This window comes from Cebus imitator, unplaced genomic scaffold (assembly GCF_001604975.1).
Source record: "Cebus imitator isolate Cc_AM_T3 unplaced genomic scaffold, Cebus_imitator-1.0 Scaffold546, whole genome shotgun sequence".
Classification (NCBI taxonomy): Eukaryota; Metazoa; Chordata; class Mammalia; order Primates; family Cebidae; genus Cebus; species Cebus imitator.
This window is the reverse complement of record NW_016107861.1, coordinates 1,226,128-1,248,690: the sequence shown is the minus strand read 5'-3', so window position 1 is coordinate 1,248,690 and position 22,563 is coordinate 1,226,128. Positions and strand designations below refer to the sequence as shown.

Below are 22,563 nucleotides of genomic sequence, written 5' to 3'. Positions count from 1 at the left end.
GAAGCCTCTTGTCTAGTTCCTCCATGAGTCTAACTTCCGTGTACTGCCCCAGCAGAAAATCCAAACAAGCACCCTATATCTCATTGTTGTCCCTTCCTTTGGCTCCCACTCCTTTCTTGATATTTAGAGCAAAGAACAGTAGTGTTTCTTCACTGAAGTTATTAAGATTTTCATTTTATCAAAATACAATCTATATGTGTATCTTCCATTTTCAAACTAATGAATGAGGAGTAATCTTCTTACCGTATTGACCCAATCATGTATGGCTGTGCCAGCTGAACCACAATCGCACCACTTCCTAGCTGGTGACATGTGTAGCCAGAATCCCAATCATAATTCTTAGTGTCCCCATTCAGCAAGGCATTTCGGCTCCGACTGACTCCTTCAATCACGCTGGCACAATCAGCAATTGTTGCAATGTTCTCCATGGGAACTGTGAATCCAAAAACAAGATTTGGCATCAGGAAAAGGGAAGCCAAATATATCTTGATAGTGTGCTCAGAACAAAATTAATTAACTGCTATCTCAAATCAATGGTAAAAGAAAAATTAGAGGCCGGGCGCGGTGGCTCAAGCCTGTAATCCCAGCACTTGGGAGGCCGAGGCGGGTGGATCACAAGGTCAAGAGATCGAGACCATCCTGGTCAACATGGTGAAACTCCGTCTCTACTAAAAATACAAAAAATTAGCTGGGCATGGTGGCGCGTGCCTGTAATCCCAGCTACTCAGGAGGCTGAGGCAGGAGAATTGCCTGAACCCAGGAGACGGAGGTTGCGGTGAGCCGAGATCGCGCCATTGCACTCCAGCCTGGGTAACAAGAGTGAAACTCCATCTCAAAAAAAAAAAAAAAAAAGAGAAAAAAAAGAAAAATTAGAACATTTTGATTATCTTCAGATATGAATACATTTTCCATGGCAAATAGCTTAAAAAAAATGTTAAACCCACTGGGCATGGTGGCTCACATTTGTAATCCCAGCACTTTGGGAGGCTAAGGTGGGCAGACCACTTGAGGTCAGGAGTTTGAGACCAGCCTGGCCAGCATGGTGAAAATCCATCTCTATAAAAATACAAAAAATTAACCAGGCATGGCAGCATGAGCCTGTAGTCCCAGATATTTGGAAGGCTGAGGCAGGAGAATCACTTGAACACAGGAGGCAGAGGTTGCAGTGAGCCAAGATCACATCACTGCACTCCAGCCTGGGTGACAGAGCAAGATTCTGCCTCAAAAAGAAAAGAAAAGAAAAGAAAAGAAAAGAAAAGAAAAGAAAAGAAAAGAGAAAAGAAAGAGAAGAGAAGAGAAGAGAAGAGAAGGGAAAGCAAGGTATAGAAAAATACAGGCTATGTTTTCATTTATACAAAGCTTTCAACAAAGTCAAAATGAAACATGCTTTGTTTAGAGCTATATACATAAATGTGAAACTGAAAAGGGAATCTAGGAAATTAATACAGAAAAATAAAATAGCTTGGGAAGAGGGAAGATGAAATTTTGGAAGCCCCCCCACCCCACACCAACCAAAAGGTCTAAATATTAACTGGGTCAGGTGCAGTGGCTCACGCCTGTAACCCCAGCACTTTAGGAGGCTGAGGAGAGGGGATTGCTTAGTTCAGGAGTTCAAGACCAGCTGGGACAATGTGGTGAAACCTCATCTCTACCAAAAATATAAAAAATTAGCCAGGCGTCGTAGCACACATCTGTGGTCCCAGCGACTTGGCTTACTGAGATGGGAGGATTGCTTGGACCTGGGAGGCAATGGTTGCAGTAAGCCAAGATCACACCACTGCACTCCAGCCTTGGAAACACAGTGAAACTCCCTCTCAAAAACAAACAAAAAAATGATTTTTATGTCTAATACAGATATTTAATCTATTCTTCTGAAAGTCTGCTTAAAGAAACATGTTTAATTCAGAATTCTGAAACACATAATAGGAAAGCGATCCAGGACGTGGCACCAAACCCATTTCAGAATATACAGTTGCCCTCAGCCATGATTGATTTATTTTTGTTTGTCTACTATTCTGTGCATTGCAATATATATGCTCTTCCCATTGTTCATGAACTGCTGCATCTTAAAAATCCAGCTGTTCTGATTTTGAGTCTCTACATCAACCTGCTCATTTATAAAAGTCAAGAACTTCCACAAAATGATGGATGCTCAATATGATGTAAATTCTTTAAACACTGAGAAGAGAATAAAAGGTAAGGGGCTTTTAAGTCCCCTGGGACCTTTTCTGTGCATTTAAAACAAAAACCTATAATTTTCTCCAGACATTTAAGTTATTTAACCGAAACCTACTTATATCCAAGGTTTGTAGCTTACTTCAGATAATTTAAAAGTAGATTGGAAAAGAAAACGTAATTCTACATATATCTTCTACAGAACTCATTTATTTTCCAAAGTTGGACGTGCTTGTACTTAAGCCCTCATCTCATATGCCTTCACTAATTGCTTTGCTCTCTGTAGCTGGGTAAAGCCACCCACAGAGAAGAAAGGAAGGGAGAGAAGGGAGAGAGAGAGGATTAATTTTTCTGGTGATGAATTCCTTGATTATAAAGCTTAACTCCAAAGCAACAAGCAAAAACACTGGTGAAATTACCTGTAAGGACAGTTTCCTGGCAGAGTAAGAGCTCAGAGAAAAACTCCCTGTGACTTTGGAAAGAAAAAGAAGCGGATTAAATTTAGAAGGTAAGCTATGGTACTTCTGTCTCCCGGAAAAAGGGCAGTATTCTTTGATTTGGAAGAGAGAATGAAAGGAAATGGCACAAGATGTACAGTAAATTGAGCTGAGGGATAACACTGTAGACAGGTTATACTGCAGCAACTGACAAGCCCCTACTCTCTCAGTGGCTTCACATAGAACACATTTATTCAATACAATCAGCCAGGAGGTTCTGTTCATTGTATCACTCAGGGATCCCAGTGACAGAGGCTTCATAGTGACATGTGCTTCCCCATTCACAGCAGCAGTGGGAAGAGAGTAAGCCGGGCACTGGCTCCTAAAACTCTTCCCCAAAAGTAACATACGCTACTTTGCACAAATTTCATTGTCTACGACAGGTCACGTGGCCTTACCTAACTTCAAAGGGGACTAGAAAGCACAAACCTGCTATGTGCCTGGGAAAAGCACCAGGGAGAAAAAAAAAAGGGAGTATTTGGTGACCAACATTTAATACCTACCACAAACATTAAGCCTGGATGAAAAAACATTTAATACACAGTACATCTGGTCATCTGTTTCAAGTATATAAAGTATTTCAATGTATTAATACTCCAAAATTTATATATCTATTCTCTTGCTGAGGGACATTTAGATTGCTACCATTGTTTTCTTTGCCATTACAAACAAAGGTGTCTTCTTGTATTCCCAAGTAAGAGTTTCTTAAAGGAATACTTAAGATTTCTATGTATGTGGAAGTGGAGTTACACTCACGGCTATGACTTAACTTCAACTTCTCTAGACATTGCCAAATTATTCACCAAAGTGGTTGTAAAGCTTTATACTCTCTCCTTGAAGAGGTCCTTCAGAACACCCCTTGTAAGTTGTATTCCTAGGTATTTTATTCTTTGTAGCAATTGGGAATGGGAGTTCACTCATGATTTAGCTCTCTGTCTATTATCGGTGTATAGGAATGCTTGTGATTTTTGGACATTGATTTTATTTCCTAAGACTTTGCTGAAGTTGCTTATCAGCTAAAAGAGATTTGGGGCTGAGATTATGGGGTTTTCTAAAGATATAATCATGTCATCTGCAAACAGAGGCAATTTGACTTCCTCTCTTCCTATCTGAATATGCTTTATTTCTTTTTCTTGCCTGATTGCCCTGGCCAGAACTTCCAATACTATGTTAAACAGGAGTGGTGAGAGAGGCCATCCTTGTCTTGTACCTGTTTTCAAAGGGAATGCTTCTAGCTTTTGCCCATTCAGTATGATATCGGCTGTGGGTTTGTCATAAATAGCTCTTATTATTTTGAGATATATTCCATCAGTACCTAGTTTATTCAGAGTTTTTAGCATGAAGAGGTACTGAATTTTATTGAAGGCCTTTTCTGCATCTATTGAGATAATCACATGGTTTTTGTCATTGGTTCTGTTTATGTGATGGATTACATTTATTGATCTGTATATGTTGAACCAGCCCTGAATCCCAGGGATCAAGCCAACTTGATTGTGGTAGATAAGCTTTTTGATGTGCTGCTGGATTTGGTTTGCCAGTATTTTATTGAGGGTTTGCGCATTGATGTTCATCAGGGATATTGGCCTGAAATTTTCTTTTTTTATTGTGTCTCTGCCAGGTTTTGGTGTCAGAATGATGTTGGCCTCATAAAGTAAGGGAGGAGTCCCTCTTTTTCTGTTGTTTGGAAGTTTCAGAAGGAATGGTAGCAGCTCCTCTTCATACCTCTGGTAGAATTTGGCTGTGAATCCGTCTAGTCCTGGGCATTTTTTGACTAGTAGGCTATTAATTACTGCCTCCATTTCAGAACTTGTTATTGGTCTATTCAGGGATTCGACTTCTTGCTGCTTTAGTCTTGGGAGTGTGTATGTGTCCAGGAATTCATTAATTTCCTCTAGATTTTCTAGTTTATTAGCATAGAGGTGTTTATAGTGTTCTCTGATGGTAGTTTGCATTTCTGTGAGATCGGTGGTGATATCCCCTTTATCATTTTTTATTGTGTCTATTTGATTCTTCTCTCTTTTCTTCTTTATTAGTCTGGCTAGTGGTCTATCTATTTTGCTAATCTTTTCAAAAAACCAGCTCCTGGATTCATTGATTTTTCTGAAGGGTATTTCGTGTATCTTTCTCCTTCAGTTCTGCTCTGATCTTAGTTATTTTTTGTCTTCTGCTAGCTTTTGAATTTGTCTGCTCTTGCTTCTCTAGTTCTGTTAATTGTGATGTTAGGGTGTCAATTTTAGATCTTTCCCATTTTCTTCCATGGACATTTAGTGCTATAAATTTTCCACTAAACACTCCTTTAGCCGTGTCCCAGAGATTCTGGTATGTTGTGTCTTTGTTCTCATTGGTTTCAAATAACTTCTTTATTTCTGCCTTAATTTCATTATTTACCCAGTAGTCATTCAGGAGAAGATTGTTCAATTTCCATGTAGTTGTACAGTTTTGAGTGAGTTTCTCCACTGCTTAAGGAAATAACATTCCATGCTCATGGATAGGACGCATTAATATCATGAAAATGGCCATACTGCCCAAAGTAATTTATGGATTCAATCCTATCCCCAACAAGCTACCATTGACTTTCTTCATAGAATTAGAAAAAAACTACTTTAAATGTCATATGGAACCAAAAAAGGGCCCATATAGCCAAGACAATCCTAAGCAAAAAGAATAAAGCAGGAGGCATCATGCTACCTAACTTCAAACTATAGTACAAGGCTACAATAACCAAAACAGCATGGTATTAGTACCAAAACAGATATACAGACCAATGGAACAGAACAGAGGCCTCAGAAATAACACTACACATCTACAATCATCTGATCTTTGACAAACCTGACAAAAACAAGCAATGGGGAAAGGATTCCCTATTTAATAAATGGTGTTGGGAAAACTGGCTAGCCATATGCAGAAAACGGACCTTACACCTTATACAAAAATTAACTCAAGATGGATTAAAGACTTAAACGTAAGACCTAAAACCATAAAAACCCTAGAAGAAAACCTAGGCAATACCATTCAGGACATAAACATAGGCAAATACTTCATTACTAAAACATCAAAGCAATGACAACAAAAGCCAAATTTGACAAATGGGATCTAATATAACTAAAGAACTTTTACACAGCAAAATAAACTATTATCAGAGTGAACAGGCAACTTACAGAATGGGAGAAAATTTTTGCAATCTATCCATCTGATAATGGGCTGATATCCAAAATCTACAAAGAACTTAAACAAATTTACAAAACAAAACAAAACAAAACAAACAAACAAAAAAACCACAAACAACCCCAACAAAAAGTAAGCAAAGGATATGAACAGACAATTCTCAAAAGAAGATGTTCATGCTGCCAACAAACATGAAAAAAAGCTCATCATCACTGGTCATCAGAAAAATGCAAATCAGGCCAGGTGCAGTGACTCACGCCTGTAATCCCAGCACTTTGGGAGGCCAAGGCAAGCAGGTTACAAGGTCAGGAGTTCAAGACCAGTCTGGTCAACAGGGTGAAATCTCATCTCTACCAAAAATACAAAAATTAGCTGGACGTGGTGGTGGGTGTCTGTAGTCCCAGCTACTTGGGAGACTGAGGCAGGAGAATCACTTGAACGCGGGAGGCAGAGATTGCAATGAGCCAATATCCTACTGCTGCTCTCCAGCCTGAGCAGCAGAGTGAGACTCCATCTCAAAAAAAAAGAGAGAGAGAAATGCAAATCAAAACCCCAATGAGATACCATCTCACACCAGTTAGAATGGTGATCATTAAAAAGTCAGGAAATAACAGATGCTAAAGAGGATATAGAGAAATAGGAACACTTTTACAGTGTTGGTGGGAGTGTAAATGAGTTCAACCATTGTGGAAGACAGTGTGGAGATTTCTCAAGGATCTAGAACCAGAAATACCATTTGACCCAGCAATACTATTACTGGGTATGTGTCTTTATAGCAGTATAAAGACACATGCACCCATAGATTTATTGCAGAACTATTCACAATAGCAAAGACTTGGAACCAACCCAAATGCCCATTCATGATAGAATGGATAAAGAAAATGTGGCACACATATACCATGGAATCCTATGCAGCCATAAAAGAGGATGAGTTCATGTCTTTTGCAAGGACACAGACGAAGCTGGAAAACATCATTCTCAACAAACTAACACAGGAACAGAAAACCAAACACCACATGTTATCACTCATAAGTGGGAGTTGAACAATGAGTACACATGGACACAGGGATGGGAACATCACACACCAGGGCTTGTTGGGGGGTGGGGGGCTAAAGAAGAGATAGCATTAGGAGAAACACCTAACATAGATGACGGGTTGATGGGTACAGTAAAGCAACATGGCATGTGTATACCTATGTGACAAACCTGCATGTTGTGCTCATGTATCCCAGAACTTAAAGTATAATAAAAATAGTAAAATTTTGTGCCAAAAAAACCTTTATACTCTCAACTGATTGCTCCACAACCTCACCGACTTCTGGTAATGTCAGACAGATGAGTGTGAAATGGGATCTCAATGTGATTTCAGTTTTTAACTTTTTTGTTAGGTGAAGTTGAACATTTCCCCCGTTTTCCTCTCTGGAATAATTTTCAATTTCTCTTCTGTAAACGGTACATTTTAATATTTTGCATATTTTAAAGATTATATTTCTCACTGATTTTCAGTATGCCAAGCCTTTGTAGGTCAATAGGTGGAGTTGAAATACTTAATCTTTTTCTTTATGACTTGTGCTTTTCCCTTTTCAAAAAAAATTTCATTATTGTTGTTGTTGTTGTTGTCGAGACAGGGTCTCACTGTGTCACCCAGGCTGGAGTACTGTGGTGTGACCATGGTTCACTGCAGCCTTGAACTCCCAGGCTCAAGCAATCCTCCTGCTTCAGCCACTAGAGTAGCTGGGACCACAGGCATGTGCCACCATTCCTGGCTAATTTTTTAATTTCTTTTGTAGAGTCAAGGTCCCACTTTGTTGCCCGGGCTGGTCTTGAACTCCTGGGCTCAAGCAATCCTCCCACCTCAGCCTCCCAAAGTGCTGGGGTTATAGGCATGAGCCACCATGCGTGGCAAACTTTTCCGTTCTTGTTTATAAGTTCTTTCCTACACAAAATTCATAAAGATATTTCCTAATTTTCTCCTAAAAGTTCTCAATTTTTCTTTTTATGCTTGGTTCTTTAATCTATTCAGAATTTATTTTTAGTATGCTGTGAGATGGGGATTATTTTTATCTTTTATTTATAAGGATAACTAATTTCCCCAGTAGCACTTAATGAAGAGCCCATCCTTTCCCCTACTAATTTATGTTACTTTAGTAACATAAAAGTTTTTGTATATATTTGCATCTGCATTTAAGATCTGTATTCTGAGGCTGGACACGGTGGCTCATGCCTGTAATAATCCTGGCTCCTTGGCAGGCGGAGGCGGCAGAATACTTGAGGCCAGAAGTTTGAGGCCAGCTTGGCTAACATGGTGAAACCCCATTTCTACTAAAAATACAAAAATTAGCTGGGTATGGTGGGGCACACCTGTAATCCCAGCTATTCAGGGGCTGAGGCAGAAGAATCACTTGAACTCGGGAGGGAAAGGTTTTAGTGAGCCAAGGTTATGTCACTGCACTCCAGTCTGGGCAACAGAGTGGGACTCTGTCTCAAAAAACAAAAAAACAAAAAAGATCTGTATTCTGCTTCACTGGTTGATTTGACTAGCCTTGTGCCTTACCAGGATCTCTTAATTACTATAATTTTATGGTAATCGTAAATCTTAGTTAGCTCATCTCCTCCCCCTCTTTTCCCTTCTCTTTTCTCTTTGACATTGTCATATATTCTTGGCCCTTTCAGGAAAATTTTTCATTTTGTTTAAGTTTTCAAACATACTGGCATATGCCCAGGTGCGGTGGCTCACACCTGTTCTCAGCACTTTGGGAGGCCAAGGCACGCAGATTGCGAGGTCAGGAGTTTGAGGCCAGCCTGACCAACATGGTGAAACCCCATCTCTACTAAAAATAAAAAAAATTGGCCAGTTATGGTGGCATGTACCTTTAATCCCAGCTACTTGGGAGGTTGAGGCAGGAGAATCACTTGAACTGGGGAGGTGGAGGTTACAGTGAGCCAAGATTGCACCAATGCACTCTAGCCTGGGCGACAGAGTGAGACACTGTCTCGAAAAACAAACAAACAAACATATTGGCATACAGTATTTCACAGTATAGCTCTTTTTCATTCAAACTATTGTTTATTGTACTTGCCCTTCTTTTTTGCCTTGCTCCATACAGGTTTGTCTATTTTATTAGTGCTCTCAAAGAACCAGTGTTGGGTTTTGTTGATTCTTTTCTTTATTTCCTATTTTACTAAATTCCTCCCCCTCTTTATTATTTTCTTCCTCCTACTCCTTTGGGTTTATTCTATTTTTTCCTAACTACTTGAAACAAATGCTTAACTCACTAATCTCTTTCTCTTCTAAAAAACGTATTTAAAGCTAACATAGTGTTTTACTCTTAACTCCTGTTTTACCTCTACAATTAAGCTTTGATATTTAGTGTTTTGAAGAGTACCAGTCAGGTGCCGTGTAGAATGTCCCTCAATTTGGGTTTGTCTGATATATAGTATTTTAAAAGTTAATCATTTCTAAATATTTTCTAACTTCCTTTATCATTTTTCCTTTGACACACGAAATATTCAGAAGCATGTTTTCAACTTTCTAAGTATCATTTTTGAAGTTATCTTTCTGTTACTGATTTTTAATTAAATTGCAATGTGGACAAAAAACTGTGGTGTGTCTCATATGACTTTGTAAAATCTTACTTTGTGGTCTAGTACATGGCTAGTTCTTATTAATGTCTTATGTGTGCCTGAAAAGAATGTATATTCTCTAATTTAGGGGAAGTATGGTTCTATATGTATTTATTAGATCAAACCTGACAATTGTATTATTCAAATATTTATATGCTTACTAATTACTGGGAGCTGTCTATTAAAATTGCCTGCTATGAATATATATTTGTCAGTTTTTCCTTATATTTCTGTCAATTCTTGCTTTATATATTTTGAGACCACATCATATCATGTACATCATTTTAGAAATTATTTCTTCCTGATAGGTTGAACTTTTCTTCGTTATGTATTGTTCTTTATCCTTAATGTTTTTGCCCTAAAGTCTACATCATCTGATGTCAAGCAACTATAACACCTTTGTATTGTCCACTATTTCCTCAGTATCATGTCACTTTGTATTTTTCTGGTCTTTTGCAAATAATATATAATAGATTTTTGAGAGTCAGTGTCCTTAACTGGCAGTGTGTCTTTTAACTGGCAGATTTACATTACTCACCTTAATTATTGTTACTAATTTATTTGAACTCCCTTTTATTTTCTATTTAGATGTTTCTTCTTTGCTCTCTCCCTTACCTTTATGCCTACTCTGCTCCAGTTTTCTAATGAATGTGCAGATTCTTTCATTTCCCCCACCAGCTATCCTGATTGATTTGGTGTGGAAGTTATATATTACATTTCTATCTTTTTACTGCTCTTAAATTTTAGGCAAGCATACCAGATTTAATAATGGCTCAAATTAATAATTATATACTCCTTCTCCTGACCAATATAAAAGACCTTAACACATTTTTTGCAATTAAAAATATTTGTGATACATAATATTTGTATCTATATATGGGGTACACGTGATATTTTGTTACCTGCATAGAATGTGCAATGATCAAGTCAGGGTATCCGTCACCTGAAGTATCTGTTGTTTCTATATACTGAGAACATTTCAAGTCCTCTCTTTTAGCTATTTTAAAATATACAACACATTGTTATTTACTATAGTCACCCTACTCTACTATCAAACATTAGAACTTATTCCCTCTATCTAATTGTATGTTTATATCCATTAACCAATCTCTCTTTATCCCTTCATCCTCCCACCCCCCAAACACACAGAAAACCTTCCCAGCCTCTGGTGCCTATTATTTTACTCCCTACCTCCATGAGATCAACTTTTTAAGCTCCCACTTATGAGTAGGACCATATGATATTTGCCTATCCATGCCTGGCTTCTTTCACTTAACATGATAACCTCCAGTTTCCTCCATGTTGCTGCAAATGACAGGATTTCATTCTTCATTATGGCCAAATAGTATTCCATTGTGTATATAAGCACCATCTTTATTCATTCATCTGTTGATAGACACTTAGGTTGATTCCAAATTATTGCTATAATTGAACTATGGAAAACCCTGCTGTTGTCTGCTGGAGAACTGCTTAATGTGGGGGAAAATACGTCCCCTACACACATTTTGGTGACTGCAAGTGTGTAGTGTTAACTGTGTAAAGAAAGAAAAAGTGTTTGTTGTTTTTCAAATACATGTATCAACAAGGGTCAATCTCACAAATTAAACTGTTACAAAGCAAAAGTGACAGAAAACTACATAGAAAACAATTCCATTTATATTGTTTAGTGACACACATATGTGATGAATTAGAAAGGAAAGCTAGGGAATAGTAGACACTAAAATTCAGATTAGTCGTTACCTCTGGGTAGAGAGAGAGTGGGGACGCAACTGTGGGAGGAACACACAAAGGCCTTCGAAGGTTTCATAATGTGCAGTTTCTTTTTTTAAAAACTGACACATTGGCCGGGCGCGGTGGCTCACGCCTGTAATCCCAGCACTTTGGGAGGCCGAGGCGGGTGGATCATGAGGTCAAGAGATCGAGACCATCCTGGTCAACATGGTGAAACCCCGTCTCTACTAAAAATACAAAAAATTAGCTGGGCATGGTGGTGCGTGCCTGTAATCCCAGCTACTCAGGAGGCTGAGGCAGGAGAATTGCCTGAACCCAGGAGGCGGAGGTTGCGGTGAGCCAAGATTGTGCCATTGCACTCCAGCCTGGGGAACAAGAGTGAAACTCCAACTCAAAAAAAAAAAAAAAACTGACACATTATAATTGTACATATCTATGGGGTACAGTGTGATGTTTCAATACATGTATACACTGTATAAAATCAAATCAAGATCTTCAGGATACACTGCCTCATACATTTAACATTTCTTTGTAGTGAAACATTCAAAATCCTCTCTTCTATTTATCTTAAAATATATAATACAACATTGTTAACCATAGTCTCCCTACTGTGCAATACAACCAGAACTTACTCCTCCTCTCTAACTGTAACTCTGTACCAGTAGACCAGTTTCTCCTTAACTCCCAACTCTTCTCAGCCTCTGGTAACCACTATTCTACTCTCATAGCTATGAGATCAACTTCTTTGGACTTCACATACGAATGAGATCATGCAGTGTTTGTCTTCCTGTACCTGGCTTTCTCATTTCATTTAATTATCTACAGGTTCCTTCATGTTGCTGCAAATGACAGCATTTCATTCTTTTAATGGCTGAATAATAGTCCATTGTGTATATATACATTACATTTTCTTTATGCATTCACACATTGACGGACACTTCAGTTGATTTTATGTCTTGGCTATTGTGAATTATGCTGTAATAAACATGGGAGTGAAGATATCTCTGTCATAGATTTCATTTCCTTTAGATAGATACCCAGTAGTGGGATTGCTGGGTCATATGGTTGTTTTATTTTTAGTTTTCTGAGGAAATTCCATACTGTTTTCCACAATGGCTGTACTAATTTACATTCCCACCAACAGTGTATAAGGGTTCCCCCTTTCTCCACATCCATGCCTGCATTTGTTATTTTTTGTCTTTTTGATATTATCCATTCTAATTCAGATGAAGTAATATATCCCTGCAGTTGTGATTTGCATTTCCCTGATGATTAGTGATGCAGTGTCTTTTTTCATATACCCATTGGTCATTTGTGTGTCTTTTCTTGAGAACTATCTATTCAGATCTTTTGCCCATTTTCCACTGGATTATTTATTTATTTTGCCATTGAGTTTAGTTTCTTATATATTGTGAATATTAACTCATTATTAGATGCATACTTTACAAATACATTCTCCCATTCTGTAGACTGTCGATTCACTGTTGACTGTTGCTTTTGCTGTGCAGAAGCTTTTTAGTTTGGTGTAATCCCATTTACATTTGCTATTGCTGCCTATGCTTTTGGGGTCTTATCTAAAAAATCCTTGCTCAGACCAATGTCATAAAGCATTTCCCCCATGTATTCTTCCAGTAGTTTCACTGCTTCAGGTCTTACATTTAAGTCTTGAACTCATTTTGAGTTTATTTTTGTATAGGTAATGTTCTATTTCTTAGGCTGCATGATGAGTATGCGAGTGTTCCTGCTCATCAAACTTTACATATGTTGTATTTATGTTCTTTTGCACACATGGAATATTGGCTTTTTTAAAGTTTCACGTATCTTAAGACTGTTTTTATGAAAGCCAGAAAGATGGTAAGCCTCCGAAAGTAGAAAACCTTTTATGATTATTTTGAATGCTGATATCCTCTGTAGACAACTTGGTCTCACCAGTTGTCTCTGTTGACTCTGTTCATTTGTCAGTTTCCACCTATGCTATGCCTTACTGCTTCACAATTTTATCCCTAGGTAATCAAATTCAATTAGAGCATTGACACCACAGACTATCACAAAATCATTACTATCATGCTTTCAAGCTCTTTGGGAAAGAAAAAGACTGGGATAAGCACTCAGAATTCCTTTTCTACAGACACATTTATAAACAGATTTATTAAACAGATTATTTATGTCCCTAACATATTTTCTAAGCTGGTAATATGTAGTAATATCACCCTCTGATCCTCTGGAATCTTGAGGTGGTCTAAAATGCTGCTACATTAAAGAATCTTGTGGCCAGGCATGACGGGTTACCCCTATAATCCCAGCACTTTGAGAGGTCAAGGCAGGAGGATCATTTGAGGCCAGGAATTTGAGACCACCCTGGGCAACATAGGGAGACCCTAACTCTACAAAAAATACAAGAAATGGTGGCACATGCCTGTAGCCCCAGCTACTCAGGAGGCTAAGGCAGGTAGATCACTTGATCATGGGAGTTTGAGGTGGCAGCGAGACCTGATGGTGCTCCTGCACTCCAGTCTGGGCAACAGAGTGAGACCCCGTCTCAAAAACAAACAAACAGAAAACCAGAATTTTGTCTTCTTAAGAAGGAATACTTACAAAAGTCTTATGGCATAAAAAGAAGGAATTCTATATCTATGTGCTGGCGAATAGCATACTACTGTTTATACTTTGATCTTGACATAATTATTCATTAATGTTTATTAGCCAAAGTATGGATCTACGAAAGAAGCCCAACAGAGACACCTACAGACACACTCCACACACTCACACATATGTATATATATGAGTGATATATATGTATATATCAGTGATATATATGCATATGGATATGTGTATATCAGGGAAATCTACCCCAAGTCCCAAATTTCCTTTCAAGAAACAGCTTTTAATAGAAATCAACTAGCAATTTGATAATCAACTCTACTATCTAATTCATAAGGTAAAACATCAAAAGAAGGCTGGGTGAGGTGGCTCACGCCTGTAATCCCAGCATTTTGGGAGGCCTAAGGTGGGTGGATCACCTGAGGTCAGGAGTTCAAGACCAGCCTAGCCAACCTGGTGAAACCCCATCTCTATTAAAAATATAAAAATTACCTGGGCATGGTGGCAGACACCTGTAATCTCAGCTAGGAGACTTGCTTGAATCCGGGAGGCAAAGGTAGTGAGCCAAGACCGTGCCACCGTACTCTAGCCTAGGTGACAGAGCGAGACTTCGTTTCAAAAAACAAAACAAAATCAAAAGAGTACTACCTCCCTTAATTCTTTTTTTGTTTCTTTGTTTACAAAGACAGGGTCTCACTAGGTGACCCAGACTCCTGGGCTCAAGCGATCCCCCTACCTTGGCCTCTCAAAGAGCTAGGACTATAGGCCTGGCCTTCTCTTAATTCGGATTCCTACTTTTTGCTAATAAGTCAAATTAGCAGTATAATGACCAAATAATGCTGACAACTGGAAGGAAGAAGAAAAGGTCCTAAGGCACAAGCCCAGTGGATTTACCTTCTGTAAATCACCAAGATGAGACAGTCATTCTAGCACTGCCCCGATTCTTAATACCCACATCAGTACTTCAATCTGATCTAACCTGATAATCAGAGATTCAGAATGTGAGTTTCATAAAGGCAGGCACTATTGTTTTGTTTTGCTTTTCTGCAGCTGTATTTCCACTGCAAAGAAATAATGCCTAGCACATGGTAGGCGCTCAATAAATATTTGCTGAGTAAATGAATTGAAGCTAGAAAATGATGCCTATGTGAGGTTGTGGCGCTTAACCTTGCTTAACATAACCCCTTACCAAAAGCTAAGAAAATCTAAGTTACTGAATAAAGCAGAAAAAAATTGCTTTATCAGTGGAAGTTTTCTTAGAAAAGTAAATTATGATCAATCTCTAGGTCTTGACCTAAACTTTAAAAAGAAAATAAATACGCCCACGGCAGAAGAGTTGCTATCTAAGCATTATCCACACCTTCTCGCCTAAAAGTGTGCCCCACATACAGAGGGTTTGGTCACTCATGGTAGACTAAACTATTTTTTGATGGAGAAAACATTTTGGGGGCAAAAGTGAGAAGAGGAATGTAGATAACATGTAGCAACTACAAGAGGTTATTGTTTTTGTTTGTTTCTTTTTGAAACAGAGTCTCACTCTGTTGCCCAGGCTGGAATACAGTGGCACCATCTTGACTCACTGTAACCTCCGCCTCCCAGGTTGAAGTGATTCTCCTGTCTCAGCCTCCCAAGTAGCTGGGACTACAGATGCACGCCACCACACTCGGCTAGTTTTTTTATTTTTAGTAGAGATGGGGTTTTACCATGTCGGCTAAGCTGGTCTCGAACTTGTGACCTCAAGTGATTCACATGCCTCAGCCTCTAAAACTGCTAAGATTACAGGTGTGAGCCACCATGCCTGGCTGTTAGCTATAAAAGGTCTTTTATGCCCAAGGGGGAGAAATGTTTGCTTCAGTCACACTTACGGTAGTTGTGACAGAAGATGTTTGTCCCAAATGTCACCACTGGTTCACTAATATACATAGGCCACATTCTCCATTTCAGCAGGGAATAATTCTGTTAAGAATTTTTCTTCCTAGAAACACAAACCTCAGCCTACCTAGTTGGACTGCCTTAAATAATTACTCAATGTGGTCTTTTTTACTGAGAAAAATTAGAGAATGATTCTGTATCTGACTGTAGCACACAGAAGGTTCCATACTGTTTTTCTTCCCAGAGGGACTGGGCCACTCCCCATTTTGAATGTTCATTATCGTCTTTCATATGCATCTGATAAATTTATTAAAAACACCATCTGGATGGGACTGAGCTTTCTGCTGTATTTCTAGTCTTCCAGTTTCCTCCCTTGTCCCACTGGAATTTCTGCCCCAATTTGTGTCACTTTGTTTACAAAACCATGCTGCCAAAACCAAATGTCTTGCGTCTGTCTCTTTCTGGTGTGTCTTTGCCATCTTTCACCTACCTCCCATTACAACAGCCTGTGCCAGGAGCAAAAGGCAAAGGGGAACTGCCTGGACAGAAATTAGTTTTTCCCCTCTGTGCACATAGCAATTCTGCTCAGACAAATTTAATTTGCTGCTTCTGAAAGCAAAAGTTGCATGTTAACAAAGTATATACATTTTTGCAAAGTGTATGAATATTAGAATGACTTAGACTGCAGGGAACTGCAGAAAAAGTGATCTGAAAACAATTTTACTGCTCTCTGTTCTTATACAGCACCAGGGGTGGCCAACAACTTGCCAATAAATTTAATTCAGGAGTAATAAATTTTTTAAAAGGCAGTATTACTTCAGTAGGACATGACCTGAGGGCCACCTGTACCAGCTATATTTAAAGATAAGACTGACATGTTATTTAACTGTCTCCAGAGATTGCCTTTGAGAGATGGGGAAAAAAGCCCACTCGAAGCAGATTTTGTAAAAGGAAATAACACTTAGCAGTTACAGAGGACTGTCATCTTCAAAAACTGTGCTGTGTTGGGCTTTCTTCAATGTTTCCCTGGCTGTTTTCATTACAAAATTGTTTTCTAACAGCACAGTGGTTCATGCAGCAAACAAATGGTTAATAATCTCAGTGGAGATGATTTTCTATTGGCAAGATTTTCATAGAGATATAAAGTATTTCCTGTTTAAGAAGATAACTATTAGCTTAAGGTCCTACCTAGATATCCAACCACAGACCTACCGCTTCTTTTTTTAAAGGGGGAAACACCCTAGGCCCCAGGCCTACACAGAAATTTGTTGCTGATCAGGCAAGCCTCTAACACAACTCTAATTCAACCTTCTGTCAAATTATTCAAAAGGAAAAAAATATCCACAGCTGTTATGTCTTAACAGCTGTAAAAGAACAATAGCTAATTAGAGAACAAGGCTATCTTTCTTGGAAACTATCAAAAAGCTGTACAAATGCATTCTACAACACAGGCACTTCGTTACATTAATTCCTAGTTTTATCTATCAGGTTAAGAAAATAACTTTTCAATTATACATCACATCACCAAAGGAAAATCATGGGTTATATATGCAATATAGTTTTTAAGCGTTTCCTTTCCCAAAGTTTCCCTCAGCTGTTCTGTGAGAAGGCTGCTTTCGAACACACTTCCAGAGGATTCGGTCCTGATCGCCTCTCCATACCTGCGGGTGAAGCCCGCCCACGGGTAGAAAACACGCCATGCCTTTTGAAAGCTGGAGCCCCTTTCCCCTAATAGATTTTTCCTTCTTGCTTTGCTTTCTATTTTGTCTGTTTACTTAGCATTAATCTCGGTATTCTGATCCTTCCTGTTCTAGCTCCAATTTTTACATCACCGAGGTTGCCTAAATCACATCTTATCTCGAGATTATAAGGGCTCCGGAAATCATACTGAGTCCATTTTAGCCAGTGATAAGAAGAGGTTAACACTTTCCTAAACTTAGATGTGTTCCCCTCCACCTTTTGCCCCTCAAAGTCATGCAAATTTTATGAAGCTATAGCTCTAAACACTTCAGAGGAAGTGGCCCGCTTTCTAGAAGATAAGAAATTAGAGATGGTTATCCCCAGGGACAGAGGTGAGGTGATGTGGGAACAGCACATCTCAAATGTACAAGTTCACCAGTATCAGTGCATTTTCTCTCTCTCCTCACACTGGAGCCTTTGAATGAAAGCACATTCCAAAAATAAAGGTATGGTTTACTCTCTTATGTGTAGTTTGACAATCCTGTAGTTTACATGCTGGAGGTTTTAGCTGAGAAAATCAAATCAAAAAGGCCTCAAAGAATCAAGCATCAGATGTTAGCAGCAATAACCACTGCAGTGTATCAAAGAGGGATTCACTCTGAAGGTGAGGCCTTGAAATTAAGGACACAAGCATTTCCAAGTATAAAGAAAAAAGGTATCCCAAACATCTAATTCTGTATTTGAACTAACAGGCAATATCTCTATGGGTGATTTTTTTTTTTCCCTTTCCTCCACACATAACTTGTCAGGGAACAGACTTTACATCTGCACTGTAAACATAACAAGTTATTTATACAAACCAGGAAAAGTAATAACCAACATACAAATAGTCACTTAACCTGGTTTTGCAGTCTTAGAAACTATTTCTCAAAAAAACTAAGAAGTTTTAATACAAAGGACATCTTTTTCTGTGAGTAGTAGTATAACTTTCACATGAATTTATTTTTCCTTATTCCCTAAAAGATGTTGACATTGTTGCAGGATTGCTAGTAAAAATAAACAGAGTTTTGTTTTGTTTTGTTTTGTTTTGAGGCAGGGTCTCACTCTGTCACCCAGGCTGGAATGCAGTGATATGATCACGGCGCATTGCAGCCTCAACCCCTCAGAGGCTGAGGTGATCCACCCACCTCAGCCTTTGGGGTAGCTGGGACTACAGGTATGCACCACCAAGCCTGGTGTGTGTGTTTGTGTGTGTGTGTGTGTGTGTGTGTGTGTGTGTTTTGTAGAAATGGGGTTTTGCCATTCAAGCATTTCTCCTGCCTCAGCCTCCCAAATGCTGGGATTACAGACTTAAACCACTGTGCTGTGGCCAACAGAATTATTTTTGTACCACACTATGAGTTTAAAGGGCTTGTCAGGTCACCTCACCAGAGCTTGGGGAGTATTTCTCATTCACATTGAGCAGAGAAAAGAGGACATGCAAAAGGTTGTTAAAAATCCCACAAAAAGGCCATGTGTGGTGGCTCATGCCTGTAATCCCAGCACTTTGGGAGGTTGAGGTGGGTGGATCACCTGAGGCCAAGAGTTTGAGACCAGCCTGGCCAACACGGTGAAACCCAACTCTACTAAAAATACAAAAATTAGCTGGGCATGGTGGCAGGCACTTATAATCCCAGCTACTTGGTAGGCTGAGGCAAGAGAATCGCTTGAACCCGGGAGGCGGAGGTTGCAGTCAGCTGAGATCACACCACTGCACCCCAGGCTGGGTGACAGAGTGAGACTCCATCTCAAAAAACAAAACAAAACAAAACAAAATCCCACAAAAAAGTGGTGGTTTATTTAATACTTTTTTTAAACGATCCTTTAATAAAGTAATAAAGTAGAAGCCTTTCTTTTGTTTTTTTTTAAGCTAGAGGCTGTATCTGGTTCAAACATTAACATTTCTTTAAAATGCATCACTAACTATAAAATTTGAGTTTTTTCTAAAAGTAGTAGTAACAGTGAGATGTTTAAACATTAAATGGAGCTAGGTATGTTACAGAGAAAATGTCCCCATCAGATCTGTGGCAAGTATGCTCCCACAATCCCACTTTGGCAGAATCTTCCTGAAAGAGCCTTTGGAGGCAGAGAGAAAAAGGTGAGACATAACACCAAATTCTTGTATGTCTTAACCCCCACAAACCATCCTGGATTGAGTGAGAGGTGTGAGAAGGAAAGAATCTCTGCAGATCTCATGAAAGCAAGACTGGAACACAGAAGAAACACAGCAGAGTGGGGGAGTGAGTATAAACTTCTGAATACTGCATTCAGAATTGAGACTCCTTAAACCACACAAAGGATGCCTGAGGGAACAACGTGTCCCGCTGGGCACTCTCAGTTCTACCCTGAGGCACCAGCCCAGGCTTGTGGGTAAACTGGGCAAAGCCCTGAGTGTGAAGAATGCCTCCTGAGCTGTGAAATTGGAGACCTGGGGCAGTTTGGCTTCAAAGGCAGGCAAATTCTTCCAAGTCACCTGGAATGACCCTAATCAGACTTCTGAGGTAGTTTCAGAAAAAAAAAAATCTGGACAAAATTAACAATTTATACTACCTTCTGGAGGCCAAAATTAATCTAGACTGAGGAAACAAAATCATGCTATGTTTTTCAGTAGACTTTCAGAGTATGGTGAAAAAAGTACAATAAAAGGTGATTTTAAAAGAAACTTTTACTCGTTTTAAATTCTTTTAATGATCTACATTCAGTGCTTTTGAAAAATAAAAAATGGATACAGTGTTTAATTTTTAAATTTTGTGGAAACACAGTGGGTATATATATTTATAGGGTATATGAGAGATATTTTGGTACAGGGTATCTATCACCTTAAGCATTTATCCTTTGTGTTACAAACAACTCAATTATACCCTTCTAGTTGTTTTTTAATGTACAATTATTATTGACTATAGTCATGTTGCTATGTTATGAAATGCTAGATCTTATTCATTCTTTCTATTTTTTTGTACCTATTGACCAACCCCAGTTCCCCCCACCCAACCACTACCTTTCCCAGCCTCTGGTAATACTCATTCTACTGTCTATCTCTATGAGTTTAATTGCTTTAATTTTTAGCTCCCACAAATAAGTGAGAGCCTGGCTTATTTCACTTAATATAATGACCCCTAGTTCCACCCATGTTGTTGCAAATGACAGGATATCATTCTTGTTTATGGCTGAATAGTGCTCCACTGTATATATGTACCACATTTTCTTTATCCATTCATCTATTGATGGATACTTACGTAGCTTCCAAATCTTGGCTACTGTGAACTGTGCTGCAATAAATAAACATGGGAGAGTAGGTATCTTTTTCAATACATTGATTTCCTTTCTTTCGGGTATGTATCTAGCAATGAGATGGCTCGATCATATGGTAGCTCTATTTTTAGTTTTTTGAGGAACCTCCAAACTGTTCTCCATAGCAGCTGTACTAGTTTATATTCTCACTAACAGTGTACAAGGGTTCCCTTTCCTCCACATCTTCGCCAACATTTGTTATTATTTGTCTTTTGGATAAAAGCCATTTTAACTGGTATGATATGATATCCCATTGTAGTTTTAATGTGCATTTTTCTGAAGATCAATAATGTTGAGTACCTGAGCACCTTTTCATATGCCTGTTTTCTATTTGTATGTCTTCTCTTGAGAAATGTCTCTTCAGATCTTTTGCCCATTTTTAATGAGATTGTTAGATTTTTTTCCCTATAGAGTTGTTTGCATTCCTTATATATCCTGGTAATTAATTTCTTGTCAGATAAGTACTTTGCAAATATTTTCTCCCATTCTGTGGACTGTTTCTTTGTTGATTGCTTCTTTTGCTGTGCAGAGCTTTTTAACTTGATGTGATCCCATCATCCATTTTTGCTTTGGTTGCCTGTGCTTGTAAGTTATTGCTCAAGAAATCTTTGCTCATTTCAATGGCCCAGAGAGTTCTTCAACATTTTCTTTTACTAGTTTCATAGTTTTAGATAGTAAATTTATGTCTTTAATCCATTTTGATTTGATATTTGTATACGGAGAGAAAGAAAGACAGGGGTCTAGTTTCATTCTTCCACATATGGATATCCAGTTTTCCCAGCACCATTTATTGAAGACTATCTTTTCTCCAGTATATATTCCTGTCACCTTTGTCGAAAATGAGTTCACTGTAGTTGTGTGGATTTATTTCTGGGTTCTCTATTCTGCTTTTTTGGTCTATGTGTCTGTTTTTATGCCAGTACTATGCTGTTTTGGTTATCACAGTTCTGTAGTATAATTTGAAGTTGGGTAACGTGATTCTTCCAGTTTTGTTATTTTTGTTCAGGATAACTTTGACTATTCCAAGTCTTTTGTGGTTCCATATAAATTTTGAGATAGTCTTCCTATTTCTTGAAGGATGTCACTGATACTTTGTCAGGGATTGCATTGAATCAGTAGACTGCTTTCAGCAGTACAGACATTTTAACAATATTGATTCTTTCAATACATGGACATAAAATATCTTTACACATTTTTTTTGCATCCTCTTCAATTTCTTTCACCAATGTTTTATAGTTTTCATTGTAGAAATCTTTCATTTCTTTGATTAATTCCCAAGTATGTAATTTTATTTGTAGCTGTTGTAAATAAGATTACTTTCTTGATTTCTTTTTCAGATTGTTTGCCGTTAGCATATAGAAATGCTACTGGAGATTTTCTATCTTACAACTTTACTGAACTAATCAGTTCTAACAGTTTTTTGGTGGTCTTTAGGTTTTTCCAAATATAGGATCATATCATCTTCAAACAAGGGTAACTTGACTTCTTCATTTCCAAATTGGATGCTCTTTATTTTCTTCTCTCATCTGATTGCTCTGGCTAGGACCTCCACTACTATGTTGAAAGCCCTAAGTAGTGAAAGTGGGCGTCCTTGTCATGTTCCCAGTCTTAGAGGAAATAATTTTAGTTTTCCCCATTCAATGTGATACTAGCTGTGGGTCTGTTTTATATGGTTTTTATTAATATTAAGTTGGGGTATGTTACTTCTATACCCAGTTTCTTGAGCCTTATAATAAAGGGATGTTGAATTTTATCAAATGCTTTTTCAGCATCAATTGAAATAATTACATAGTTGTCCTTTATTCTACTGATATGATGTATCATGTTAATTGATTTGCACGTGTTGTTGAACCATCTTTGCATCCTTGGGATAAATCCCACTTGGTTA

General features: G+C 38.4%; 1 protein-coding gene across 1 annotated transcript in view; it reads right to left on the bottom strand.

Moving 5' to 3' along the window:
- Positions 1-236: 236 nt before the first annotated feature.
- LOC108293746 (BTB/POZ domain-containing protein 9) overlaps positions 237-22,563 on the bottom strand; it is a 331,141-nt gene continuing 308,814 nt past the window's right edge. Inside the window, exon 8 of the mRNA XM_017515281.2 lies at positions 237-433. Coding sequence (XP_017370770.1) covers positions 240-433 — 194 coding nt within the window. The 3' untranslated portion in view covers positions 237-239. The remainder of the gene's footprint in view (positions 434-22,563) is intronic.